Raw genomic sequence first — 23,319 nt, 5'->3', positions numbered from 1 at the left:
AGCATGTGATCAGTTAGTTTGTTAGGCAGTGACGGCGCCGAGGGAGAGACTGCTGTGGTTTGATTTTTTGTTTGCTCGCACGAGATGGCCGTGTGGTAAAGTAGCTACAGTTTGCTCCGAGGATCCCAGCGTTTAAAGTAATCTAAAAGGTAATTGTTTGCCATCATGCAGGTTTGTCTTCGATTGGCTGCTGGGACCTCGATGGTTCACCTATTCCAGGTTCTTGTCCCTCTTTTATGCCGCGGTTTGCATTGCCGTCTGTTCATGCCTATTGTCTCCTGATGTCGTTGTCCAATATTTTTTAAGCACCATAAGTGCCTGTGTCACGAGTTGCCTGCCTGAGTGACTTTGCTATGCTTTTGTCTTTCCTATCTGTTTCTCGCCACGTCTAGGGTAAGTGCTCCCTCGGGCCGTGCACTTGTTACGTATGGAGAGCTCGTGGTTCGCAGGAACCTGTAAACGGCCATGCCGGCCTTGATATCTAATCTACATGTTACGATTCTTTTATTCTTTTTTAATATTTTCTTTTGTAACTTGCTTGTTGTAGCTCCGCGCGGAGCACATTGGTACTCTATGTAATATTTTGTTAGATCCTCGTATAATTTCTAAAGTAAACCTAAATTCCTGTATCATGTATGCGTGCTTCCTATGCACGTAACTTGTATCATATCACAGAGGTAGTATTCGCTGGTGTGCTATGAAGTGCTTCATTATTGGGCAACGCACATGTTATTTAACTTAAAATGTGTAAAATGTATGACCGTTTAGACTCATGAGAGTTGAGGTTGCATCATGAATTTGTCACATACTTAATGAACTTTGGCTGCGGCCTTATTGGAGCATATGTTGGTGAAGAAATTATCTGAACTTAATTATTGGCCTCTTTTTGTATTCTTGTGGAACAGCATAATCTCATGTTGTATTTTGTTATGTAATTTGTGAACGTTCATGGAAAACATTTATTAAAAGAACACAATTTGATTACACGTATTATTCTTATTCTTCCATTTTATAGTAATCTTATATATTGTTTTTACAAGACACGCTCTGCTAGGTACCCTTAATAGAAAGGGTGAAATTATACAGTTCAATACTGATATTTCGGAGTTGTAGGGACCTGTCGAGCGCCGTGTGTAGCTTGGTGTGAATAGTTTGGTGTTTTGTAAACTAGTTTGTAAACACCACGCTGCAATAAAAGAACATTTCATGAAACAAACATTGAAAAGTACATTTACATAATAAGTAACACGGCCAGAAATGTAAAACCCAATTATGGTTAAGTGGCTTTTCTAAAAAAAAATTATTAAATATCAAAATTAAGTATGAATAACTAGATCACCATAACCTTGGACCATATAATCAGCTGACATCCTGCCTTACTGAAAAAATATTATGTCCTAATAATACTGTTACGAACGTGAGAAAGGCCGCGACACATGCAGGTGCACAGCTGGCTGACATCATGTGGCCGCCACAACATGAGACATCCGCGCGCACCAGGGTTGGCGCTTCCCCTCCCTCCAGTCCTCAGCTCCCCGCGCGGCGCTGTTAGTTTGACATCCGAAACCTGACAGCTGCGGAGTTACGCGAGCCGCCGACACGTGTTTTGAGAGATTTCTGCCGTCGGTCGGGTCGGCACGGAATGACGCGACAAGCCCCCAGCCGCGCTCGTGATTTCTGGAAAGTGACAGAGAGGAGAGTCAGAGAGAGTTCAGACGGGAGCTTTCCCGCGGCGAAGTTTCTGGGGCGATAGTGCCACGGGTGCAGCAGAGTGGCGAAGTCCTTGGACAGAGGTTTCAGGGCAGGAGTCGGGAGTTTTCTTGCGGCGGAGTTTCCGGGCGATAAAGCGGCGAAGTCCCTGGACGAAGGTTCCAGGGCGAAGAGTTCAGTTCCGGGTGATAGTGTCGCGGGCGTGGCGGAGTTCTGAGCGAGGCGTCGAGTGGGATCTCGGCGAAGGGAGCTGCGGCGACGGAATCCTGCGACGGAGGTCCATGAGGGGTGCTGCGGCGAGAGTTGCACCAGAGGTGCGGCCCAGCGAGCTGTGTGGATTGTGAGAAACGAGTGACTGGGGAAGCAACATTATTTTTAAGTGCAATTGATTATTTGCCATTTTAGAAGATTATTTGTTAGTGACATAAGTAGTGGCCATCAATAAAACTGTGTGATAAAAATCTATAAAAGGCTATCCTTTACGAACCCCCATAAATCGTAACAATACACTGCAAAGTTGGGAAGGGCAGGGGTCTGCAATGCCACAAGATTAGCAACACCCTATGCATTCTGACTCGCAGAGAACATTCATCTCTCAACAATTATGTTGTTGCTGAGAAACAAAAATATTTAGAAAATGTATATTCTTAAATGTAAAAATTTATGGTAATGTCATTTTGGGTAAAGGATTTTGGACATGTATATAGGGATAACCCATAGCTTAATTTCAAATAAATCTTTGACACTCGTAAGTTAATATTTATGCAAGTTGTAGCATTGCAGGCCCTCTCCCTCTCAACATATAAAACATTGCCATAAATAATTTCATTAGGTTTTTTTACCATTTTCAGTACTTAGTTAAGTATCTGTTTCTATGTAAATAACAGCTAATTATAATAAGGCAATGTGTTGTTTTGCTTTTATTTCATGTTATTTGTTGTTTGTAAGTATGTCTGTTAATTTACTTAATTTAAACTTTAAAGCTGTTAAAAGTTATTATCTACTTGGCTGGTTGGTTAAGTTTTCAGGTGTAGTCATGTATTTTTCTTTCCTTGTACTGCTATTATGCTTTGTTTGAAAGCATGATGATGCAATGTGATGGTAAATCACATCAGGTTAGAGTGAGAAAGAGAGAGGTAGTTGATGGCCTGAGTGTAAGAAAGGGACAGAAACAGTAGTTTCCCACTTAGTGTGGGAACTCGAGCGCTGATGTATCATCGGAATTGGAAAGAGACAGAGAAGGTAAAGCTCCTAGTGTTATGTACGCACAGTTTTTCATTCCTTGTAACTTGTACTTTGATTGGCTGATTTTTAAAAGTGTGTCTTAAGCTTGTATGTGAATGGTAGTGGGGGACGTTCTCCTTTGTGGATTGAGGTAGTCAGGTCGGCTGAAAGGTTGCAGTTGGGCGATGGCTTGAAATTACACAATTTTGTAGTTAATAAGCAAATTAGGCAGCTGTGGCCTGGGCAATGCGGATTTATAAACATTTTTGGACATGTTATTTAGAATCCTTTGGCTGCAGTTGGTGTTAAGCCCATAACAAGGCAAACGTGAGTTGTTCCTTGGTTGTTACACGTATGGAAGCCCTTGGCTTGTACCTTGAGTTCGCATGGAACCACAGGATTTGATAGCAGTGATAAATAACATTTTCATCCGAGATTTCAGTACCATTTTTAGTCTGAATTGTTTTCTTGAGACAACAAACTTTTTTTTTTTTTTTTAATGTTTTGTGTACAATATGTAACAGTGTTGTGGTCAGAAGATGGCCATTATGCTAGAGTGAATTTTCAGTCAAAGATTATAAAATGCAGTCATAATCAGTCATTGTTCCTGAGAGACTATTTTCATCAAGGATCAACATTTGTACGAACATTTAACAGTATTTTCGAACCCAACAAATTCTTTAAGTGTGACGACATCTGTTGTGTCCCTCCCGATCCCTAGACCCGCTGTTGCTCATCACCGTCTTGTCGTGGCGCGAGTGCAACGAAGTACTTCGAGTGTAAGAGCTGGTGCAGCGAACGCACACGAGCGCGGCGGCTGGTGCGGTGAACGACGGTGTCATTCTGTTCCTTGATGTTAATAGAATTGTGTTTATTGCTTGATGCTTTTAGGTATATATCATTTACTAACTGGTTGGAAGAGTATTTGTGTAATCTCTTTATTCTAAGTGTGATTACGTCAGCGAGTTGACCCGACACCGTACTGTTTCCCGTGCATCTCGTGCGCCCCCCTCCCCTGCTTCCCGCTCGCCGTGTGCCAGCATATGGGAGGCAGTCTTGGCTCGTCTCTCCTCCAGGACGGACACCTCTGAGTGTTGCTCCTCGCTTCGCCGTTACAGAGTTGCAAGTGGCTCATCGTTTAGCACAGTCGCACTCAGCCAGTGCCTTAACGACATTAAACGCGCATACGAAATACCCTGTGAACTTAGGGTTCTTCTGACGTCATGCAGCCATTGTGGTACAGACTGAGAGACCACGCATTCGCGGAGGTATGATAGGAAGCCGTGCCATAGTTCCTTGCATTCCAAGTTAGTCGGACAGTTATAGCATCAGGACTACTGTACATAGTTTTGTGGTTATCCACCTCTAGGACCAGCCCCAAGTGAGTATCAAGGGCAGTTGTATATAATGCTTTGCAGCCTATCTCGAAAACAGTTACAGGAAGCCCCCTCCCCATGTTCGTTTGTACATAACAGTTTTGTTAAATACATGTTAAGTTATAGACCTTTTTCCCTCATAGTGTATCGTGATTTCAGTGTCCCCGTCAACCAACCCAGGAACGCTCAGTAATCGGTCAGGACTCCCTCCAAACGGTTCGAGCAGGGAATCAAACCGGGAAGTTTCACTACGCCGTGTGTACTATACACATTTCCATTAATTAAAGGTGCGCTGGAACGCGCTGGCGCCACCCGGTTTGGGTCAGCTCACTGAAAGCACCATGTATAGTGCTTTGCGGTCTATTAAATCGAACTACAAACAATTTGTAAGCCTATACTTCCAAATGGCATCTCAAGCGGCCAACAGTCGAGGGGTTGCTGTTGTCCTGGTCCCCTGTACTAAGACATATGGTGAGGAACCTTTTAATCCCTGAGTTTTCATGCTAGCCGGCACCCACATCACGATAGAGAACCATTCATTACAGGGGTCAGAGAGCCAGGTGTCATCAAATGTTTTTATGTATATTCAGTTCTGATAAGTTGAGAGCTAGCCGGAGGTTTGGATTATTACAAAATCTGAAAATGTAGAGTAAAACAGGAGAAAGTTTTCATGCTCAAATGGTAATACTACATAAGCTATTTGGTAAGATACCTAGTCACATTTTAGTGGTAGGTACTCATTTTAAATTATACAGATCTGCTATAAGTATTTTTTATTCTCTTTGTCACATATAAAATAAATGTTTGCTAGTGTGTTTACTTGGATAAATAAACTATAAAATTATACTTGCATGACAACTAACATGTACAGAAATACTGAAACTGTCACATGCATACCACAAGTTTTAGATGAAACAAATGTGAACACAGACTGTAAAATGGACAAGTTAGTAACATGAATACTGGAAGGAAAAAAAAAAAGAAGACAAACCTTCAAAACACGAACATGCACTACATATTAAGAGCAATACAAAACAAATTACATTTACAAAAATAATCAACGTTCAAGCACAAATATACTGTTTTTGCTAACTTACGATTCCCTAACGTTGCTTGCCATCATACTCAAAAGGATATAAAAAAAATTAAATTCTTCTTCTTGCTTACCTTCTCATAGAAAGCAATTTCATTGGCAAAGAACTCGACGGTCCTAAACGTCTTCCTCCGACAGATGTTTGGCGTCAAGCCTTTCACGATCAGCGAAACGGAGTAATTGACATCGCCAGAGGTGGAAGAGCCTTCCAGCACGATGCGCGACACACTGGACTGATAGCTGTCTCCCTCGGACATCATGGCGGGGCGGACCTTGTAGCCGGACACGCACACGTCTTCACGCTTGGCGAACATCCGCAGCACCTCAAGCAGCGTCTCCTCCGTCAGCTTGACTGAAATGTTGCTCAGAGCCCGGCGATCGCTCTCTCCTGCCGCTGGCGTGCTCATTGTGCTTCCAGATGAAGTGTGAACATAGGCTCCTGTAAGTTATTGAACACAGTCATTTTATACAGCAGGCGCTTGGTAAACTAATAGTCACTCTGCTTTCCCGTAAATAAAATATATTCCTAAGTGGTGATCCTGGGTGCCCACACAAATCTGTAGAAAAATTTTCCTTTACTCTTCCATGACTTTTCTTAACCAAAATATACAAACTTTACTGACAAATTTTTAAAAATAATTTATATATTTTGCAATATTCTAAAAGAAATAAAGACAACCTGGTCTTCAACATCGCTATAGCTTCACTAGCGCAAACAAAACCTTGCATACACCAATTTACAGTGTGTATGACTGCATCTATGTTTAAAGTCTGAGAGATGGCAAACCAAAGCATGGCATTCATCCCTCAAATTACTATCATTCAGGAATTCCCATGAATTTTCCAGGTTTTAAAGTAAATTCCCTGACTTTCCCTGATCAATTTCACCTTTCGTGACTTTATAGAATGTGGACACCATGTGTTCCACACTATGGACCATTTGATTTGATACATTAAGCTCGTAATTGGGCTTTCACCCGGTGGCAAGGAGTCTTCCCCTTCCACTCACTCCCCCTCTCCCCTCCCTAACAGTTTTCTCCCCAGATACTTTGGATCTCTCACCCATAACATTTCTTCCTCCTGCCTATTCCAATCCCACCGGTTTTCCCAAGGAAAGCATTCTTATCTCTTTCTGTTCGTCTCCATTTCCTCTGGAACTTCCACTCATGATCTCTCTGTCCTTTATACCCACCTCTGTGTCCCCTGGTCCCCAGCTGTCCCCATCCGACCTCACCCTTTATCACCTTAAAAGCCTGACAAACCTTACCCTTCTCCTCCTCTAGTGGTAAATATTTACTTGGGCGGTATTTCCGAAAAAAAATGTTAAAAATCCGAAAATACCTTTATATAATGCTCTTCAACTTCCTCTTTTCATTAAAAGCGGCGGAAATCAGAAATTCCAAATACTTTAGGAGATATCGAATTTTTAAATTTCTTCATATGTAGTTGAGCGGTATTTGCGAAAAAAAAATGTTAAAAATCCGAAAATACCTTTATTATATGCTCTTCAACTTCCTCTTTTCATTAAAAGCGGCGGAGATTAGAAATTCCAAATACTTTAGGAGAAATCGAATTTTTAAATTTCAGCACAAAACCAGCGCATTCCTGTGGCGTGCGTGGACCATTGTTTCTTGTTTACGTACGAGTATTTTTTTTTATTGGATAATGATGTCACGTGATTGTTCGTGATAGGCCAGAATTCAAATTAACTAATACGTGATTATTTAGTTCAATTATTGTTTAAAACGGTGTTTAATTACCGCCTCCAACTTAAGTGAGTTTTTAACGTTTCTAATTTTAAAGTCTTATTTGTTATTTTGATATTGTTGCGCAAGTAATAAGTAACAAAAAAATTTACCTCAGTTGTTACTGTACATCCTTTGTTACGGGTTTGTTAGGTAAGGTCAGTTACATTATAAATAATTTAAAACTAAGGAATAATTAAAATTAATTCACATTATTTTTAATATCACCTTAGTTTGAAAGTATTTATAATGTAACTGACCTGACCTAATCGACCATTTTAGTTTACTGTTCACCCTTTGTCCGGGTTTGTTTGGTCAGGTCAGTTACATTATAAATATTTTAAAACTAAACAGCCATTAAAATTAATTCACAAAATAATTTTTAATGTCGGCTTAGTTTGAAAGTATTAATAATGTAACTGACCTGACCTAATCAACCATTTTATTAATTACGCATTCACGATTCACGTATTCACGTCTCACGAACACACGGCAAAATAACAAAAATGGCGCCGCTCGAATGGTTCCACAGGTCTTGTATTGCAAAATTAAAAAATTCGATATCTCCTAAAGTATTTGGAATTTCTTATCTCCGCCGCTTTTAATGAAAAGAGGAAGTTGAAGAGCATATCATAAAGGTATTTTCGGATTTTTAACATTTTTTTTTTGCAAATACCGCTCAACTCTAATGATGAAATTTAAAAATTCGATATCTCCTAACGTATTTGGAATTTCTTACCTCCGCCACTTTTAATGAAAAGAGGAAGTTGAAGAGCATAAAATAAAGGTATTTTCGGATTTTTAACATTTTTTTTCGGAAATACCGCCCAAGTAAATATTTACCCTGCACTGCACCTTCTCCAGCTCCGTTATCTCAGTCACTAGGTAGGGAGGTAATTATCGGACATCACTGCTTTTTAGAACGGAAAGAAAAATCAGAAAACATCGTTTTCATAAACTACACACGTCATTAAATTTACCCTGAAGGGATGGTTTCTTAATCCATCCTAGTCTGTGAAAAATAATAGTTTATAGCTTAAATTACTATACCAACATCTGGCATTGCGGCTTCGTGGAACAAAAAGTAAATAAAAATGTAAAATATGTTTTTCAAGTACTAGAGACGTCCCTAAAATTACCTTGAAAATATTTTCTTAATTCCTACTGGTTCGTGAAAAATAACAGTTTAAAGCTTACATTACATGTGTTTTCAAATTGCTGCCGCCATTCATTGTTTACCTGCGATAGTGTATCTGTTTGTTTAGCACAACTATAGCCAACTATGGAAAATTCAAAATACGCTAATTCTTTCGTTTCATATATTGAAGTTTTTCCCTGGATCCTGGGGCCCTATTCTTGACGCTGCCGGAATAATTCCGGTAGCGGAATGATCCGCAAGTTTCAACCCGCTAGACAGCTAAATGTCTATTCTTGAAACTGCTACTGCTGCTACCGGAATCAACATTGTCGGGTTTATGAAATGTCTTTATGGAAGTGTGGCAACGTTCACTATTGTGTTGACGTCACTGGTAGAAGGCCAATCACAACGAGGGAAGGACCATTTATTATTAAAAGTTAAATTTTTTCTTTATACTTGTATCTTTTCTCTGGATGATGGACGTGGAGGTTATGTAATATGTATAATAAATACAAAACTAATAATTAAAAATTAATGGTATGGCTTATATGAAAAAAAATCGGGGAAATATATTGTGTTATGAAATGAACAACTTTATTTAATGTTAGAAAAAGTACTACAAACATACAAATATTTGCGAAAATATTTACAAATTCATGTGTTTTTTTAAATTAAAATTTACAATAATTCTTATCCCTTAAAAGTACTCGTTTTTTAGTTTATTGTTTCTGCTTACTTGATAGAATTTAAAATTCTTATCACTTAAAAGTAATCGTTTCTTAGTTTGTTTCTGCTTACTTTGCCGCAACTTTTTATGTTAGTGTAAAATTTGAGGTAAAAATAAATTGTATGCGGTGTTTCTTGATTCAGCAAACAATTGTGAATGTGCACATTAACTGCAAGTCAATACAAAATTATAAAATTTTATGAACATCATCTGGCAATTATATCATGGTGCGGGGGGAAATGGGTAAAAGTTCCGTATTGCGTATCCAAGTTAACATGTGATCCTGTTGGCATGATCCTGTACACCTGATCCTGTGGTACATGATGCTTATTTTTTTAGCAGTGGGCAGGCGCGTAGCGCCGACGCATTTCGCGCGACAGCGCGAAATGTGAAGTTATTTATCATATATGTAATTTATTTTTTACATCAGGTTTCGCGCTGTCGCGCGAAACAAGTCGGGGCTACACGCCTTCCCACTGATAAAAAAGATAAGCATCATATAACACAGGATCAGGTGTACAGGATTATGCCATTAGAATCAAAGGTATATCTGGATACACCTGGATAAGCAATACAGAACTTTTAATAAAGTTTGTTATTTTTTGGTGTAGGGGCTTCTTTAAAACAATCTTATGAATTTATCAACAAAATCTTTCAACTAGGCCTATATCTTCTTTCATCATTTATTTAATAATACTTGTGTGGGTTTTCATCGGTGTGTGTTGTTTTCAATCATATTATTTGCGGGGTAGGAATGTTGGCTCTGTTTGCAAGATAGGGAAGGGTAAATAGAATAACCTTTATTTTCACAATCACTAATCACTGTGGGAAATTCATATATAAATGGACTCATTTCGAGTACTTTTCAATTCCGGGATGGATGTACTTTTAACGAATACATGTGCATAATCTAACTACCACTATAGTTTTGTTCCATCAAAACATGACACACGATTGCAATATTTGGTGTCAAAAACGAATTAGGTAATATGGAAACTATGTTACCGGTATTGTATTTATCACAATATACGTCAAATAAACCACAAATTTATACACAGCAAAAATTTCAATGTTTTTAATACTAAGTAGGTACCATATTAAGTACTTAATGGAAGATGGTAAATATAACTTTCGTAACGTAATATTTAAATACCTGCCATTGCAAATCACACAAACAAATGTAATAATACTTAAAACATTAAATATTAGTTAAATTGTTACAAAAGTTTTCTCGCCACGCACACAGGAATTTTAAGGTTGAAAGCATCACATGGCGTATTTTTATCTGAATAATCACATAACATAATGAGGCGAATAAGTTATTTCTGGTTTTAAATGAAGTAATCTAATATAAGTATATAAACACACGCATTATTAAACGAGATATGTAGCTAACCTAAACTAACCAAACATACAAACGATTTAAATATTTTTCAGAACCATAACAGAGACTCCATTTTGGACAAATCATGGTTTCAAAGAATAAAAAACGCTCAAATCTCTACCGGAATTGTGATTCCGCCAGCTCACGAGGTGGCGGAATTAATCCGGTAGATTGTGACGTAATTCCGATACAAAATTCCGCTAGCGAGTGTTCAAGAATAGGGTTTAGCAATTTTCTGGTGGAATCAAGTAATTCCGCTAGCGGAATTCTTCCAGCAGCGTCAAGAATAGGGCCCCTGAAGGCTTGATCCTAATAGCATGATCCTGTTGGCTTCATCCCGTAGTACATGATGCTTGCTGTTTTAATTCAGTATGTCAAAAGATCCTGTACATAAAAAAATTATCATATAATATTGAATTATGATCTAAGTCAAATAAAAATGACTTTTTCAATCTACAATCATAATTCTTTCTTATTTCACAATTTCTTTTAAGTGCAAGATCTTCTGATGTACCGAACTAAATCAGCAAGCATCACGTACCACAAGATCAAGCCAACAGGATTATGCCATTAGGATCAAGCCTTCGTGATCTAAATAAACTTGGATACATGAAACACCAGCCATATAAAACACAGAATATATGACGGCTGTAATCAAAATATTCCATGGAAAAACTACAAAATTCCATATGTCAACTACTTCAGTGCACAGAACATATTCCTCACAGAAAATGAATGACTTTACTAAAGGCCCTGTCACACTGTCAAATTTTAGCTTCCAACACCTTCCAATATATTGGATCCAATATCTTTGAGGGTTGTGACGTCACGTTAAACGTCACTATCGCAGCCATGTTTATTTGAGAGATTGAATGTCTAGAGTTTCCTTCAAATATTTTACGTATAGGACTGGTTCTAAAATATGTTGGATGTTGGATGGGATCAGCCAATCAGAGTTATCTAAAATAAAGCGGCCGCTTTTGTTTCCGTTTCCGAAGTGTAATAGTTTATATATCAGCAATGGCGAATGGGAAATAAATGCAGTAATTGAATTAATACTATTTTATTTCCTGCTGGAATAATTGTTATTGTATATTTTCCTCCAATTGAATCTGTATGTACGGAAGTGCAGGTTAATATATTTGACTAAAAGAAGTTACTGTAGTTTTGGAATATTATGGTCCTTAAACCAGAAAACATCTTCTATTCAACTTACGATCATTATTTGATTGCTATACCAGTTGTGCTTATGTTCAGGTATTGTTGATACACTTAATTAAAACAGCAAGCATTGCGTACAAAATGTGCCATCAGGAATGAGGTATCAAAACTAGGATATGCATTTCGGAACTTTTACCTACAAATCCAAATGAATAACACCTAAAATAAATTTTAAAATATTTCAATTCAGAGACTTAATGTAACTAAAATTATTTTGGCTTACCCAATCAATCTTTCTTATAAGTCATTGTTCTCCTTATTTCACAATAGCTGCTACTCTGTAAGTATATTGTCTGGAATTTTCTGGAATATAGACTCATAATTTCCTGACAATAGATGGTACTGACTTATGTTAAAGCAGCATCTCTGAGTAAGCAAGTAGCTCTGGTGATTTGCAAGAAAGGCCTAGAAATATTAAAATTCTGCCTACGTGTTCAATTATTATTATTTAAGTTTTGAAAGTAATACCATTTTTCGTGAATGTAAATATTTGTGTAGCAGATCCTTGTCAGTAAGCCTATACTTCCCAGGCTATACGAAACAAGCATACCTGGTCTAATATCTCGTTAAAAAATTATTTTAAAGAGATAATGTGACTGAGGTGAAGTTAGCTTAAAGGCTCAGGTTGAGGTTTGTAACAGTAAATACACTTAATTCAAAATAAAACAAAATTGCCAATTTCTAAACACAGCAAAAATTAACACATTCACTTTAAAGTATACGAACAATTTTGATGAAATACAAGTGAAAGTGTCCATACAACAGCAGCTAGTTTGGTGAGAAAATAAGCAGGAATGAGAAGGGATATGCCTACTTGCAGATTTACATTTAATTATATGTTTTATTCTTACTAAACATACCTTTAAATATTGTTTTTGAAGAGCACTATAAATTGCACTACAAATTTCAGGTACAAATTTTGAGATGGTGTTGTGTGGAATACTTGTAGAGAACATAAGGGACTTAAATGATTCCCCTGTCGCCAAAAATCTTAATGTAACTGCCAGCCTCTGCTTTGCTGGTATAGACTGGCACAAATGAGTATCCTTCTTTGCAAATCGAGACTCCACAATTGAAAGAAGAAGATCAAAACTTTCAAAATCCATTATTAAATAGTTCGGAAATGAATCGGCATCTTCGTATCGAAGTTCATGACAAAAAGGGGTAAAACACCTTTTGTTTGCCGGGAAAGTATCCACTGTCTCGTTCACCATCTGCGTTTCCTTTTCTTAGATTTCTCTTCTAGTTTACTGAGACTTGCTACAATTGCAATTACAGCTACAGCTTTTGAAACACTTTGATGCTCTTAATGCAAGCATTGCAAACACCTGGAAAACGTAAATTTTAAACTGTGTATGATCACAATATACCTAAATTGGAATATAACCTACTTAAAAAAGCCTGTGTTCCTTGACCCAAAATTTGTTTTTGATTCTAAATACTGTCATTTACAGTTCTCTACAGAATGTTTGGTAAAACGAGCTCACTCAAAGAAAATTGATAGTGTGAAATGACTTCAAATATATTTTACATTGCTTATCAAATAATATTGAATACAATATATTTGAAGACGTATTTCATCCAAAATCACCCTTCAAATTTTGTTGTCCAATTTATTGGATACAATATATTTGACAGTGTGACAGGGCCTTAATTCTAATTTTTGGCTCCCATTAGACGCGTTCATTACAACGTGACTCAAAATAGTACGTACTTTAAATGCAATGTAACAAAACCAACATTTTGTAATACAATTACTTATTCTAATAAAATATAAAAAAAGGCATTAAAAATTCTTTACAATTGAAATAAATGCATTATTTTAACAAATTTCATTATTACAGCACCTACATTGACTAACATTCTCCAAAAAAAATTTTTTTAAAAAATAAAAAAAAAAACACACTGCTAAACAATGAATGTTGGCGGTTGCGTGAATGCATAGGTATTGTAATGTAAGCTGTAAACTGTTATTTTTTCAGAAACCAATAGGAATTAAGAAACCTTCATTTCAGGGTTCCGTTACTTCAGGAATGTCTCTAGTATATGGAAAACATATATTCCTATTTATTATGGGTAACTAATGAATGGCGGAGGCAGCATAAAAGCACAAGTATTGAATGGCGCAGGCAACATAAAAGCACAGGTATTGAATGTAAGATTAAAAATTTTATTTTTCTTCACAAACTATTAGGAATTATGAAACCATCCCTATGGAGTAAATTTATGGAAATGTGTAGTGTGTGAAAACCTTGTATTCTAATTTTTTGTGCATTTCTAAGAAGCTGTGATGTCCAATAATTACTGGTAGGGGTCCGGTCCACAGCAGCATACTCCATCACTGGCTTAACCAACTGGCAGTATGCCTTCTTCCTTACTCTCCTCCCTGTAGTGTCCTGCTCAGCAATCACAGCATCCTCCACCCCTTACTCACCACCTGCTGAACATGTTTTGCCCATTCCAGGTTATTGTGTAGGGTCAACCCTAGGTACTTATAATCGTCTGCTTCCTTTATTGCCTGCCCCTTCCAGCTGTACACTTCCCTCATTACCTTCCTTTTTCGTATGAATCTAACCCCTCTTCTCTTTTCAACATTCAGTGACATCCCATTCTCCTCTGTCCATCATCCCAGTCTACTCATGTCACCTTGCAGATGTACCCCTTCCCCCAACACCTCATACACCATGCAATCATCCGCAAATACACTTATTCTGGCCTCCGTTCCCTCTCCAATATCGTTCATCATTAATGTGAACAACAGGGGCCCCAACACACTCCCTTGTGGTATTCCTGACATCACTTTAACCTCTTCAGAACCTTCGTCTCCCACCCTCACCCACTGTCTTCTATCTTTCGGAAAATCTGACCCAACCTACCACCCACTCATCCTCTCCCAGCATCTCTACCATCTCCATTAGTCTCTTGTCGCATACCTTATTGAATGCTTTTTCAAAATCTATGAAAATTGCATCCATCATATGATTCCCCCCATCCACTCCTTCCACCAAATCTTCCAGCAACCTCGCCATCTATGTTTCATACGAGAACCCTCTCCTGAATCCATGCTGTCTATCATCCACCCAACTTAGATCATTCATTACTCCCACTATATACCTGCCCACTAGCCTTTCCATTACTTTCCCTAAACAGGACATCAGGCTGACTGGTCTGAGTTCACCGTGCTTGTCTTATCCCTACCTTCCTAGTAAATTGGTACCACTACCGCTTCTTTCAACTGTTTGGGCAATTTCCTCTCCTCTAGGGATTGTTGGAATATCACCATTAAGTATCTACTTACCTCCTCACCCCCCAACTTGAGGTGGCTGTTCCCTATTCCACCCAGCCCAGCTGCCTTCCTCCCCTACAAACTCCTGACCCCCTTTTGTACCTCTTCCATCTGTATCTCAAACTCCTCCTTTGTACTGTGATTGCTACTTTCCAACCCTTCCATACCTCTCCCCTCACAAATACAGATAGGTACTGCTCCTGTAGCAAATTGGCCTTTTCCCTGTGCCCTGTAAATTCCTGGTACATCTATTCCCTCCTCTCCCTTCAACCTTTGCAAATACCTGTAAAGATCCACCCCATTAGTTTCTTCCATTAGCCTTTCCATGTACACATCCCTTGCCTCCGTATTTTACCCTAAAAACATTTTAAGTTCCTACTAGATTCTGAGAAACTCACATTTAGGCTATAGGTGGAGTGGTGTATTTACAGTAACATTACTTCCCATTTTAACTAAATGAGTGTATCTGTTTTGGTACTACAGTGTTTTCTCACATAATCGTCACACATTTTATTCTATAACCAAGTTTGAAAAGTAGGGGTGTGACGATTATGCTGAATTTTTTTTTTTAGATAAAGTTATTCATAAAAACAAAACCCATTCATGGAAATTACGTTTATTTATAATTAAAGTATAAAAGAGCACGCCAAACAATTTAAATTAATAAGTCATGCAACAAAAACCTCTCAATTTTAAATAGAAAAACAAAATCTGTGACCCAAATGCAAGCCAAACGAACGCGTAACTATCGCAGTACATAACACGAAAGAGTGCGGGCTATCAAATAAAGTTAACTTGGCACTTGACAGAGAGCGCGCATTACATGCACTCGGCGAGATATCAATATTGGGCTACATGTGCGCGCTCTATACGGGAAGCGACATAACCAAACAGAGAGCGTGCGTTGCATGCACTCGGTAAGATATCGATATTTGACTACGTGTGCGCACTCTATACGGGAAGCAACATAACCAAACATTAATGATTGCAACGAGCGCTGGCTACATTATTGTAAGCGGTACACCGCGGCAACGAAGATGAACAGATGAAGGTTTAAAAAGTCTTTAAAAGAAAATTTACACATCAGACAACTTCATATTTCCATTAATTAAATAAGTAAGAGGTGATGTCCGAATAAATATTAGATTTCCATTTTAAAATACATCGTTTTATAAGGAAATAATACCCACACAAAACGCTCTGAATCTAATAGCGGGAAAAAAAAAAATTTGCAACGTTTACGCGAGAGGTATTTTTTTATCCAAATTTTGACGCCCTAAAATATGGGTGCAATGATTATGCAAGTGCGACGATTATGCTTGGTCAAATGTGAATTTGAATTGATATCAAAAAAGGTCCAGCGCATTATCAGTATTAGTATAAATGGTGTAGTGTGGTTTTGTATTAATAAGGAAAATAGTAATGTAGGCCCTACAAGTAATCTAACACATGTTTTCGTGATTTTAGCTATAAAACAAATTAATAAGGTATACTATGTAGTATTGTAGCTGCAGTCTGTAGTTTCTATAGTGATGTAAAATTAGTGATTTACTAGCACAGCCAAGATTGTTTTCTACAAGAAACATCCCTGATTGTTGTCGCCACCCTGTTGTTTCCTTGGTAATAGCTACAACTTGAACCTAGGTCAATTTCCATATTTATATGTGAAAATACAATATAACACACATAGTAGTCATCCATTATGGTTTCTAAACAAAATTATTAATGCAAAAAATTTTCCCAAAACAAAAAGTGCAAATTAAAAATTTTTTTTTGAGTCATTTCAGCAGAAAATATAAACATCCAAAATTACTTAAGGTATACCATAAACAAAGGCATGTTATTAGCGACGCTTAAAGAAAACGTTTTAATACAACTATATTACAATTGGTACTGCGCCTAGAAAAAATTATACCACCATATTTTTCTATAATGACGTCAGTTTAACAAATTACTACAGAACAGCAGAGCTAACCTAACACACAGTTCAGACGTCGTTAGAGTAAAAGAATGCAACTAACCTGATTTAACAATAGTTTAATCGGTTTTACAGAATTTTAAAATTCGTTAACCTTATTAACAATTCTTTATATTCACCGACACTAGCGAAAACCTAACCAACAAAAAAAAAAAAAACTAAAAATAATTTTCAGATAATTTTAATACCTGACGTAACCAAAATACTAGTACTTTATTTACAAAATGCAAAATACTGACCACTGTATACCCGCAGAATTATCGGCAATATAAAAAGCACCGGAGTCAAAATTATGCATTAGGACAGCAACAGCAACAGACGCACACATACATTGTGGCCATGACAGTTTTCGCGTTTCAAAAACATTTACCCACACATAAAATAGACAAAATGTAAAACCAAATACAACTACGAAGTCATAAAGACAAAACGTAAGGCTAATTAATAATATTAAAAAAAATGCATTTTTAAACGTAAAGTTAAAATTATTTAAAAGTCAAATATGATATATATTTTAAAAACTGGCATTATATTATAACAACTCCAGGACTCATACCCAATATTGGCCGAACATCAGCCATGTACCAAATGAAAGCTGTAACATTTCTTAACAAAATATACTTTTCAGAATTTTTGTCTGGGCCGACACTTTTAATGCCGACGGACAGCAACAAGATCGCGCGCCCTGTTTGCCTTGCAGGCAATAGCTTCACCCGCCCATTACAGGCCCTGAAAAAACCATTTTATTTCTCCGTTTAAAACTGAAATATAAAAATCCAACAACAAGGTCCTAAACGCAAGATATGGTGCATTGTATTTAACTAAAAAAAAATAGTATTTATTATTAGTATTCTTTAAATTATTTAAGGTCAAAGAAGGTACATATTTCAAAAACTTGCATTTTATAAAAACGACTCCAGGACTCATACCAAGTATTGGCCGAACATCAGCCATGTACCAAATGAAAGCAGTAACATTTCTTAACAAAATATACTAATCAAAATTTTTGTCTGGGCCGACACTTTTAATGCCGACGGACAGCAACAAGATCGCGGGCCCAGTTTTCCTTGCAGGCAAAATATTTACCCGCCTATTACAGGCCCTGAAAAAACCATTTTATTTCTCCGTTTAAAACTGAAATATAAAAATTTAACTACAAAGTCCTAAACGCAAGATATGACGCTTTGTATTTAACTAAAAAAATAGTATTAATTATTAGTATTCTTTAAATTATATAAGGTCAAAGAAGGTACATATTTCAAAAACTTGCATTTTTTAAAACGACTCCAGGACTCATACCAAGTATTGGCCGAATATCAGCCATGTACTAAATGAAAGCTGTAACATTTCTTAACAAAATATACTTTTCAGAATTTCTGTCTGGGCCGACACTTTTAATGCCGACGGACAGCAACAAGATCGCGCGCCCAGTTTTCCTTGCAGGCAATAGCTTCACCCGCCCATTACAGGACCTGAAAAAACCATTTTATTTCTCCGTTTAAAACTGATATATAAAAATCCAACTACAAGGTGATAAACGTAAGATGTAGGGCTTTTTATTTAATTAAAAAACTTAGTATTTGTTAATAGTATTATTAAAATTATTTAAGGTCAAAAAAGGTACATATTTTAAAAACTTGCATTTTATAAAAACGACTCCAGGACTCATACCAAGTATTGGCCGAATATCAGCCATGTACCAAATGAAAGCTGTAACATTTCTTAACAAAACATACTTTTCAGAATTTCTGTCTGGGCCGACACTTTTAATGCCGACGGACAGCAACAAGATTGCGCGCCCTGTTTTCTTTGCAGGCAATAGCTTCACCCACCCATTACAGGACCTGAAAAAACCATTTTATTTCTCCGTTTAAAACTGAAATATAAATATCCAACTACAAGGTCCTAAACGCAAGATATGACGCTTTGTATTTAACTAAAAAAAAATAGTATTAATTATTAGTATTCTTTAAATTATATAAGGTCAAAGAAGGTACATATTTCAAAAACTTGCATTTTTTAAAAACGACTCCAGGACTCATACCAAGTATTGGCCGAATATCAGCCATGTACTAAATGAAAGCTGTAACAATTCTTAACAAAATATACTTTTCAGAATTTCTGTCTGGGCCGACACTTTTAATGCCGACGGACAACAACAAGATCGCGGGCCCAGTTTTCCTTGCAGGCAATAGATTTACCCGCCCATTACAGGACCTGAAAAAACCATTTTATTTCTCGGTTTAAAACTGAAATATAAAAATCCAACTACAAGGTCCTAAACGCAAGATATGACGCTTTGTATTTAACTAAAAAAAATAATATTTATTAATAGTATTCTTTAAATTATATAAGGTCAAAGAAGGTACATATTTCAAAAACCTGCATTTTATAAAAACGACTCCAGGACTCATACCAAGTATTGGCCGAACATCAGCCATGTACTAAATGAAATCTGTAACATTTCTTAACAAAATATACTAATCATATTTTTTGTCTGGGCCGACACTTTTAATGCCGACGGACAGCAACAAGATCGCGCGCCCAGTTTTTCTTGCAGGCAATAGATTTACCCGCCCATTACAGGCCACGAAAAAACCATTTTATATCTCCTTTTAAAACTGAAATATAAAAATCTAACTACAAAGTCCTAAACGCAAGATATGACGCTTTGTATTTAATTAAAAAAATAGTATTTATTATTAGTATTCTTCAGTGGCGTAGCGTGGGTGGGGCGGAGGGGGCGGCCCGCCCCGGGCGGCAGCCCGCGGGGGCGGGTCGCCGGTGAAGCTGGTTGAGATCTGATCTATCATTCATTAATTACATGTGTCAGACACACTATAATGTTCCATTTTTATCTAAAATTTTGTGCACCGACTATTTTTTAATATTTATTTAAAAGAAAAACTGCGAAATCACTGACAGAGCTCTTTATAACGTTTGTTTGTTTACATACGAACGGCAACATCGCATCACGCCGCGCCGCCCGGCGCGCGATAACCGTGTTGAGCGGCACTCCTTATTATGTTAATTACTCATATAAAATCTTTTGTTTCACGCGTCGGCCCGTCTCGATGCCTCTCTTTCGCACTCATTGAATTTAGTACTACGCATTGTACTGTAAAGTTTGACCTTAACCCAGGGCAAACCAAACAACTTCCGCAAACCGGGACACAGTAAAACTCCTATATTGCCCCGTACCGCAAGCGCAGGTAAACCCAAAAAAATATTAAAACTCAAACTAATAGCAGGCTTAAAAAATACTAATAAGGTTGCGAACAGTGAGAGGAGGCAGCAAGTTAAAAAGACGCAAAATTTATATGACAACATTTAATAAATATATATATATCATAAAATCGTTTCATCACAAATAGGCGCATCCATCATAAAATACATGCCCTATTACTACTTATAAAAAAATAGCTATATAATAATACTAAAAAAATACTTTAACAATTCCCCCAAAAAAATTATAATTTGATCATATACTTCGGAGCTCCGAAAATTAAATATAATTACCAAAAAGGCATTAAAAATATATAAGAACATATTAATACAAATACAAATATAGATACGCACCGGGCGTATCACTGCTGTAAATACCAATTAACATAGGCGAAATCTAGAAAAAAATTGACACACCTTAACATGCAAATAAATATACCAAAAATTTATCAAATTACAAATTATGGGTTTACAAGCCCTTCTCAGTTAAGTCATTTTCTAACGGTCGACGCCTTTTTTCTTCTAGGTCTGGCAGGGATTGGGTGAAACACGCTGAACGTAAAATCCCAGTTTCAGTTTTATTAGTCCGTTAATTTAAATCCCAAAAATCCACAAATTATAGTTTCGCGCCAGGGGTCAAAGGGGCAATCCTTGTATTGTTTTTCTTGCAAGCTGTTTGGCAATTCAGGCTCTAACTTCGCATCTGATGAAGGATTCAACAAATGGTGGAAGCTAAATACAAGAATAGGAGACCATAAAAATAGCCTGGGCCATGAACAGAGCTTCTTGAAATGGAAGGAGTTGGAAGTTCGCCTGAACTGTAAAGCAACCATCGATCAGAAAGAACAAGAAGTTTTCGAAAGTGAGGAGAAGAAGTGGAGGGATGTACTGTACAGGTTGCTGAATATTATCCAGTTCTTAGCCAAACAGAATCTGGCCTTCAGAGGACATCGAGAAGACATTCGAGGAGATGATAGTGGCAATCGCGGTAACTTTCTGGAGTTAGTGCACCTCCTAGCTAAATACGACCCTCTTCTAATGGAACACCTGACAAAGATAAAGCTGGGAGCAAGAGTCTCAGTTTCGTATCTATCTCCAGAAACCCAGAATGAATTTATAAACTTACTGGGACAGCAAGTTCGATCCACCATCATCTGTCGTATTCAAGAAGCTAAATATTATTGCGTAATCTTCGACAGTACACCAGACATCTCCCACAATGACCAAATGAGCCAAGTTCTGCGATACGTACATATCGAAGGAGAAAAAGTCGCCGTGGTAGAATCTTTCATTGACTTCTTCGAACCAAAAGGAAAAAATGCAGAAGATCTCAGCAACGATATAATCGCGAAGATAACATCAGACGGACTGGACATACAGAATCTGAGAGGACAGGCTTATGACAATGCTGCCACAATGTCAGGGATCCACAATGGAGTTCAAGTCCGGATTAAAGCACTGAATCCGAAAGCTATATTCGTTGCATGCACAAACCACTCACTAAACTTGGCTGGGGTACACGCTGCTTCTGAATCAGTGGATTCCGTGACGTTTTTTGGAACTCTGGAGAAGCTGTTTGCCTTCTTTTCCGCATCAACTGTTCGATGGAACGCTTTGGTTGCCGTCACAGGTCAAGCAGTAAAACGAGTCACTGAAACGCGCTGGAGCGCTAGACATGTAGCTGTCAAGATGCTTAAAAATAAGTTTGAGGTAGTTCTTGACGTACTGGAACAATTAACAGATTCATCTCAAACTTCCGAAACAAGATCGGGAGCCAGTCTTCTCCTGACAGCCATGCAGTCATTTAACTTCCTAACTTTTCTTGGCTTTTGGGCTGCAGTGCTACCTGAAGTAGATGACGCACAGATTTACCTGCAGCAACGAGGACTAAGTGTGGATAAGTGTGCTCAGAAACTCTGCGCTTTGAAAACCCTCTTAGTGGAAAGTAGAGACCGTTTCGTGCAAGAAGCAATTGACTTTGCTAAGACTCTCTGCGAAAAACTCGGAATCGAACTCAAAACGAGAAGAATTCGCAGGAAAAAACGCATGCATGGCGATGAATCTTCTGAAGATGCAGCTTTGTCTCACGAACAGGAAATCCGTCGAGAGATTATCGCATCATTCGACAAGATCATTCAAGAAATGACGACTCTATTCCAGCAAATTCAAGAAATATCGGACAAGTTCGGATTTTTGATGCCAGCGAAACTTTTGGACAGCAAGTTCGGGGATCTTTCCCGTGTATTAGAAGTCATCGACAAGGACGAGTTTCAGATGGAGCGGAAGCGTCTTCAGCAGTTTGTTGTTGTTGCCTGTTCTGAATCAGAGGAAGATATAAGTTGTAAAGGACCACTGGAGCTCCTCCAGTTCATTCAAAAACTGAATCTCGGAATTTCGGTTCCAAATATAGTCATCTTGATTCGTATATATTTGACTTTGACGATTAGTGTTGCCAGTTGTGAAAGAAGTTTTTCGAAGTTGAAACTAATAAAAAATTACCTCAGATCTACTATGAGCTCCGCTAGACTATCAAACTTGGCTATATTGTCAATTGAACAAGAATTTACTGTTAATATTGATTTTGACAAAGTTATTTTTGACTTCGCTGCACATAAGGCCCGTAGAATCCGCTTGTAAAACCGCTCATCCTATTTTAACTTCAATATAAGGTACCTCATTGCATGTGAAATTTAATTTTAATTAAGCACCTATAGAATGGGGGCGGCAAAATAGGTCTCCCGCCCCAGGCGCCGAGATTGCACGCTACCCCACTGGTATTCTTTAAATTATATAAGGTCAAAGAAGGTACATATTTCAAAAACTTTCATTTTATAAAAACTACTCCAGGACTCATACCAAGTATTGGCCGAATATCAGCCATGTACCAAATAAAAGCTGTAACATTTCTTAACAAAATGTACTTTTCAGAATTTTTGTCTGGGCCGACACTTTTAAAACCGACGGACAGCAACAAGATCGCGCGCCCTGTTTTCCTTGCAGGCAATAGCTTCACCCGCCCATTACAAGACCTGAAAAAACCATTTTATTTCTCAGTTTAAAACTGAAATATAAAAATCCAACTACAAGGTCCTAAACGCAAGACATGGTGCATTGTATTTAACTAAAAAAATAGTATTTATTAATAGTATTCTTTAAATTATTTAAGGTCAAAGAAGGTACATATTTCAAAAACTTGCATTTTATAAAAACGA

General features: G+C 37.5%; 1 protein-coding gene across 4 annotated transcripts in view; it reads right to left on the bottom strand.

The window, feature by feature from the left end:
• The window catches only part of LOC134527390 (uncharacterized), a 32,974-nt gene extending 15,799 nt beyond the window's left edge, over positions 1-17,175 (bottom strand). The window contains exons 1-2 of one of the 4 annotated variants that reach the window (XM_063360044.1): positions 17,122-17,175; positions 5,478-5,842 (exon numbers count right to left, since the gene is read on the bottom strand). In XM_063360044.1, the coding sequence (XP_063216114.1) occupies positions 5,478-5,810 (333 nt within the window). In that variant the 5' untranslated portion in view covers positions 5,811-5,842; positions 17,122-17,175. Of the gene's footprint in view, positions 1-5,477; positions 5,843-8,345; positions 8,389-13,923; positions 13,973-16,925; positions 17,038-17,121 lie in introns of those variants that run through there. The other 3 variants (XM_063360042.1, XM_063360041.1, XM_063360043.1) reach the window with 3 other exon arrangements.
• Positions 17,176-23,319: the final 6,144 nt, after the last annotated feature.

Source organism: Bacillus rossius, chromosome 1, assembly GCF_032445375.1.
Source record: "Bacillus rossius redtenbacheri isolate Brsri chromosome 1, Brsri_v3, whole genome shotgun sequence".
Lineage (NCBI taxonomy): Eukaryota > Metazoa > Arthropoda > Insecta > Phasmatodea > Bacillidae > Bacillus > Bacillus rossius.
This window is presented reverse-complemented; position numbering and strand designations above follow the sequence as displayed.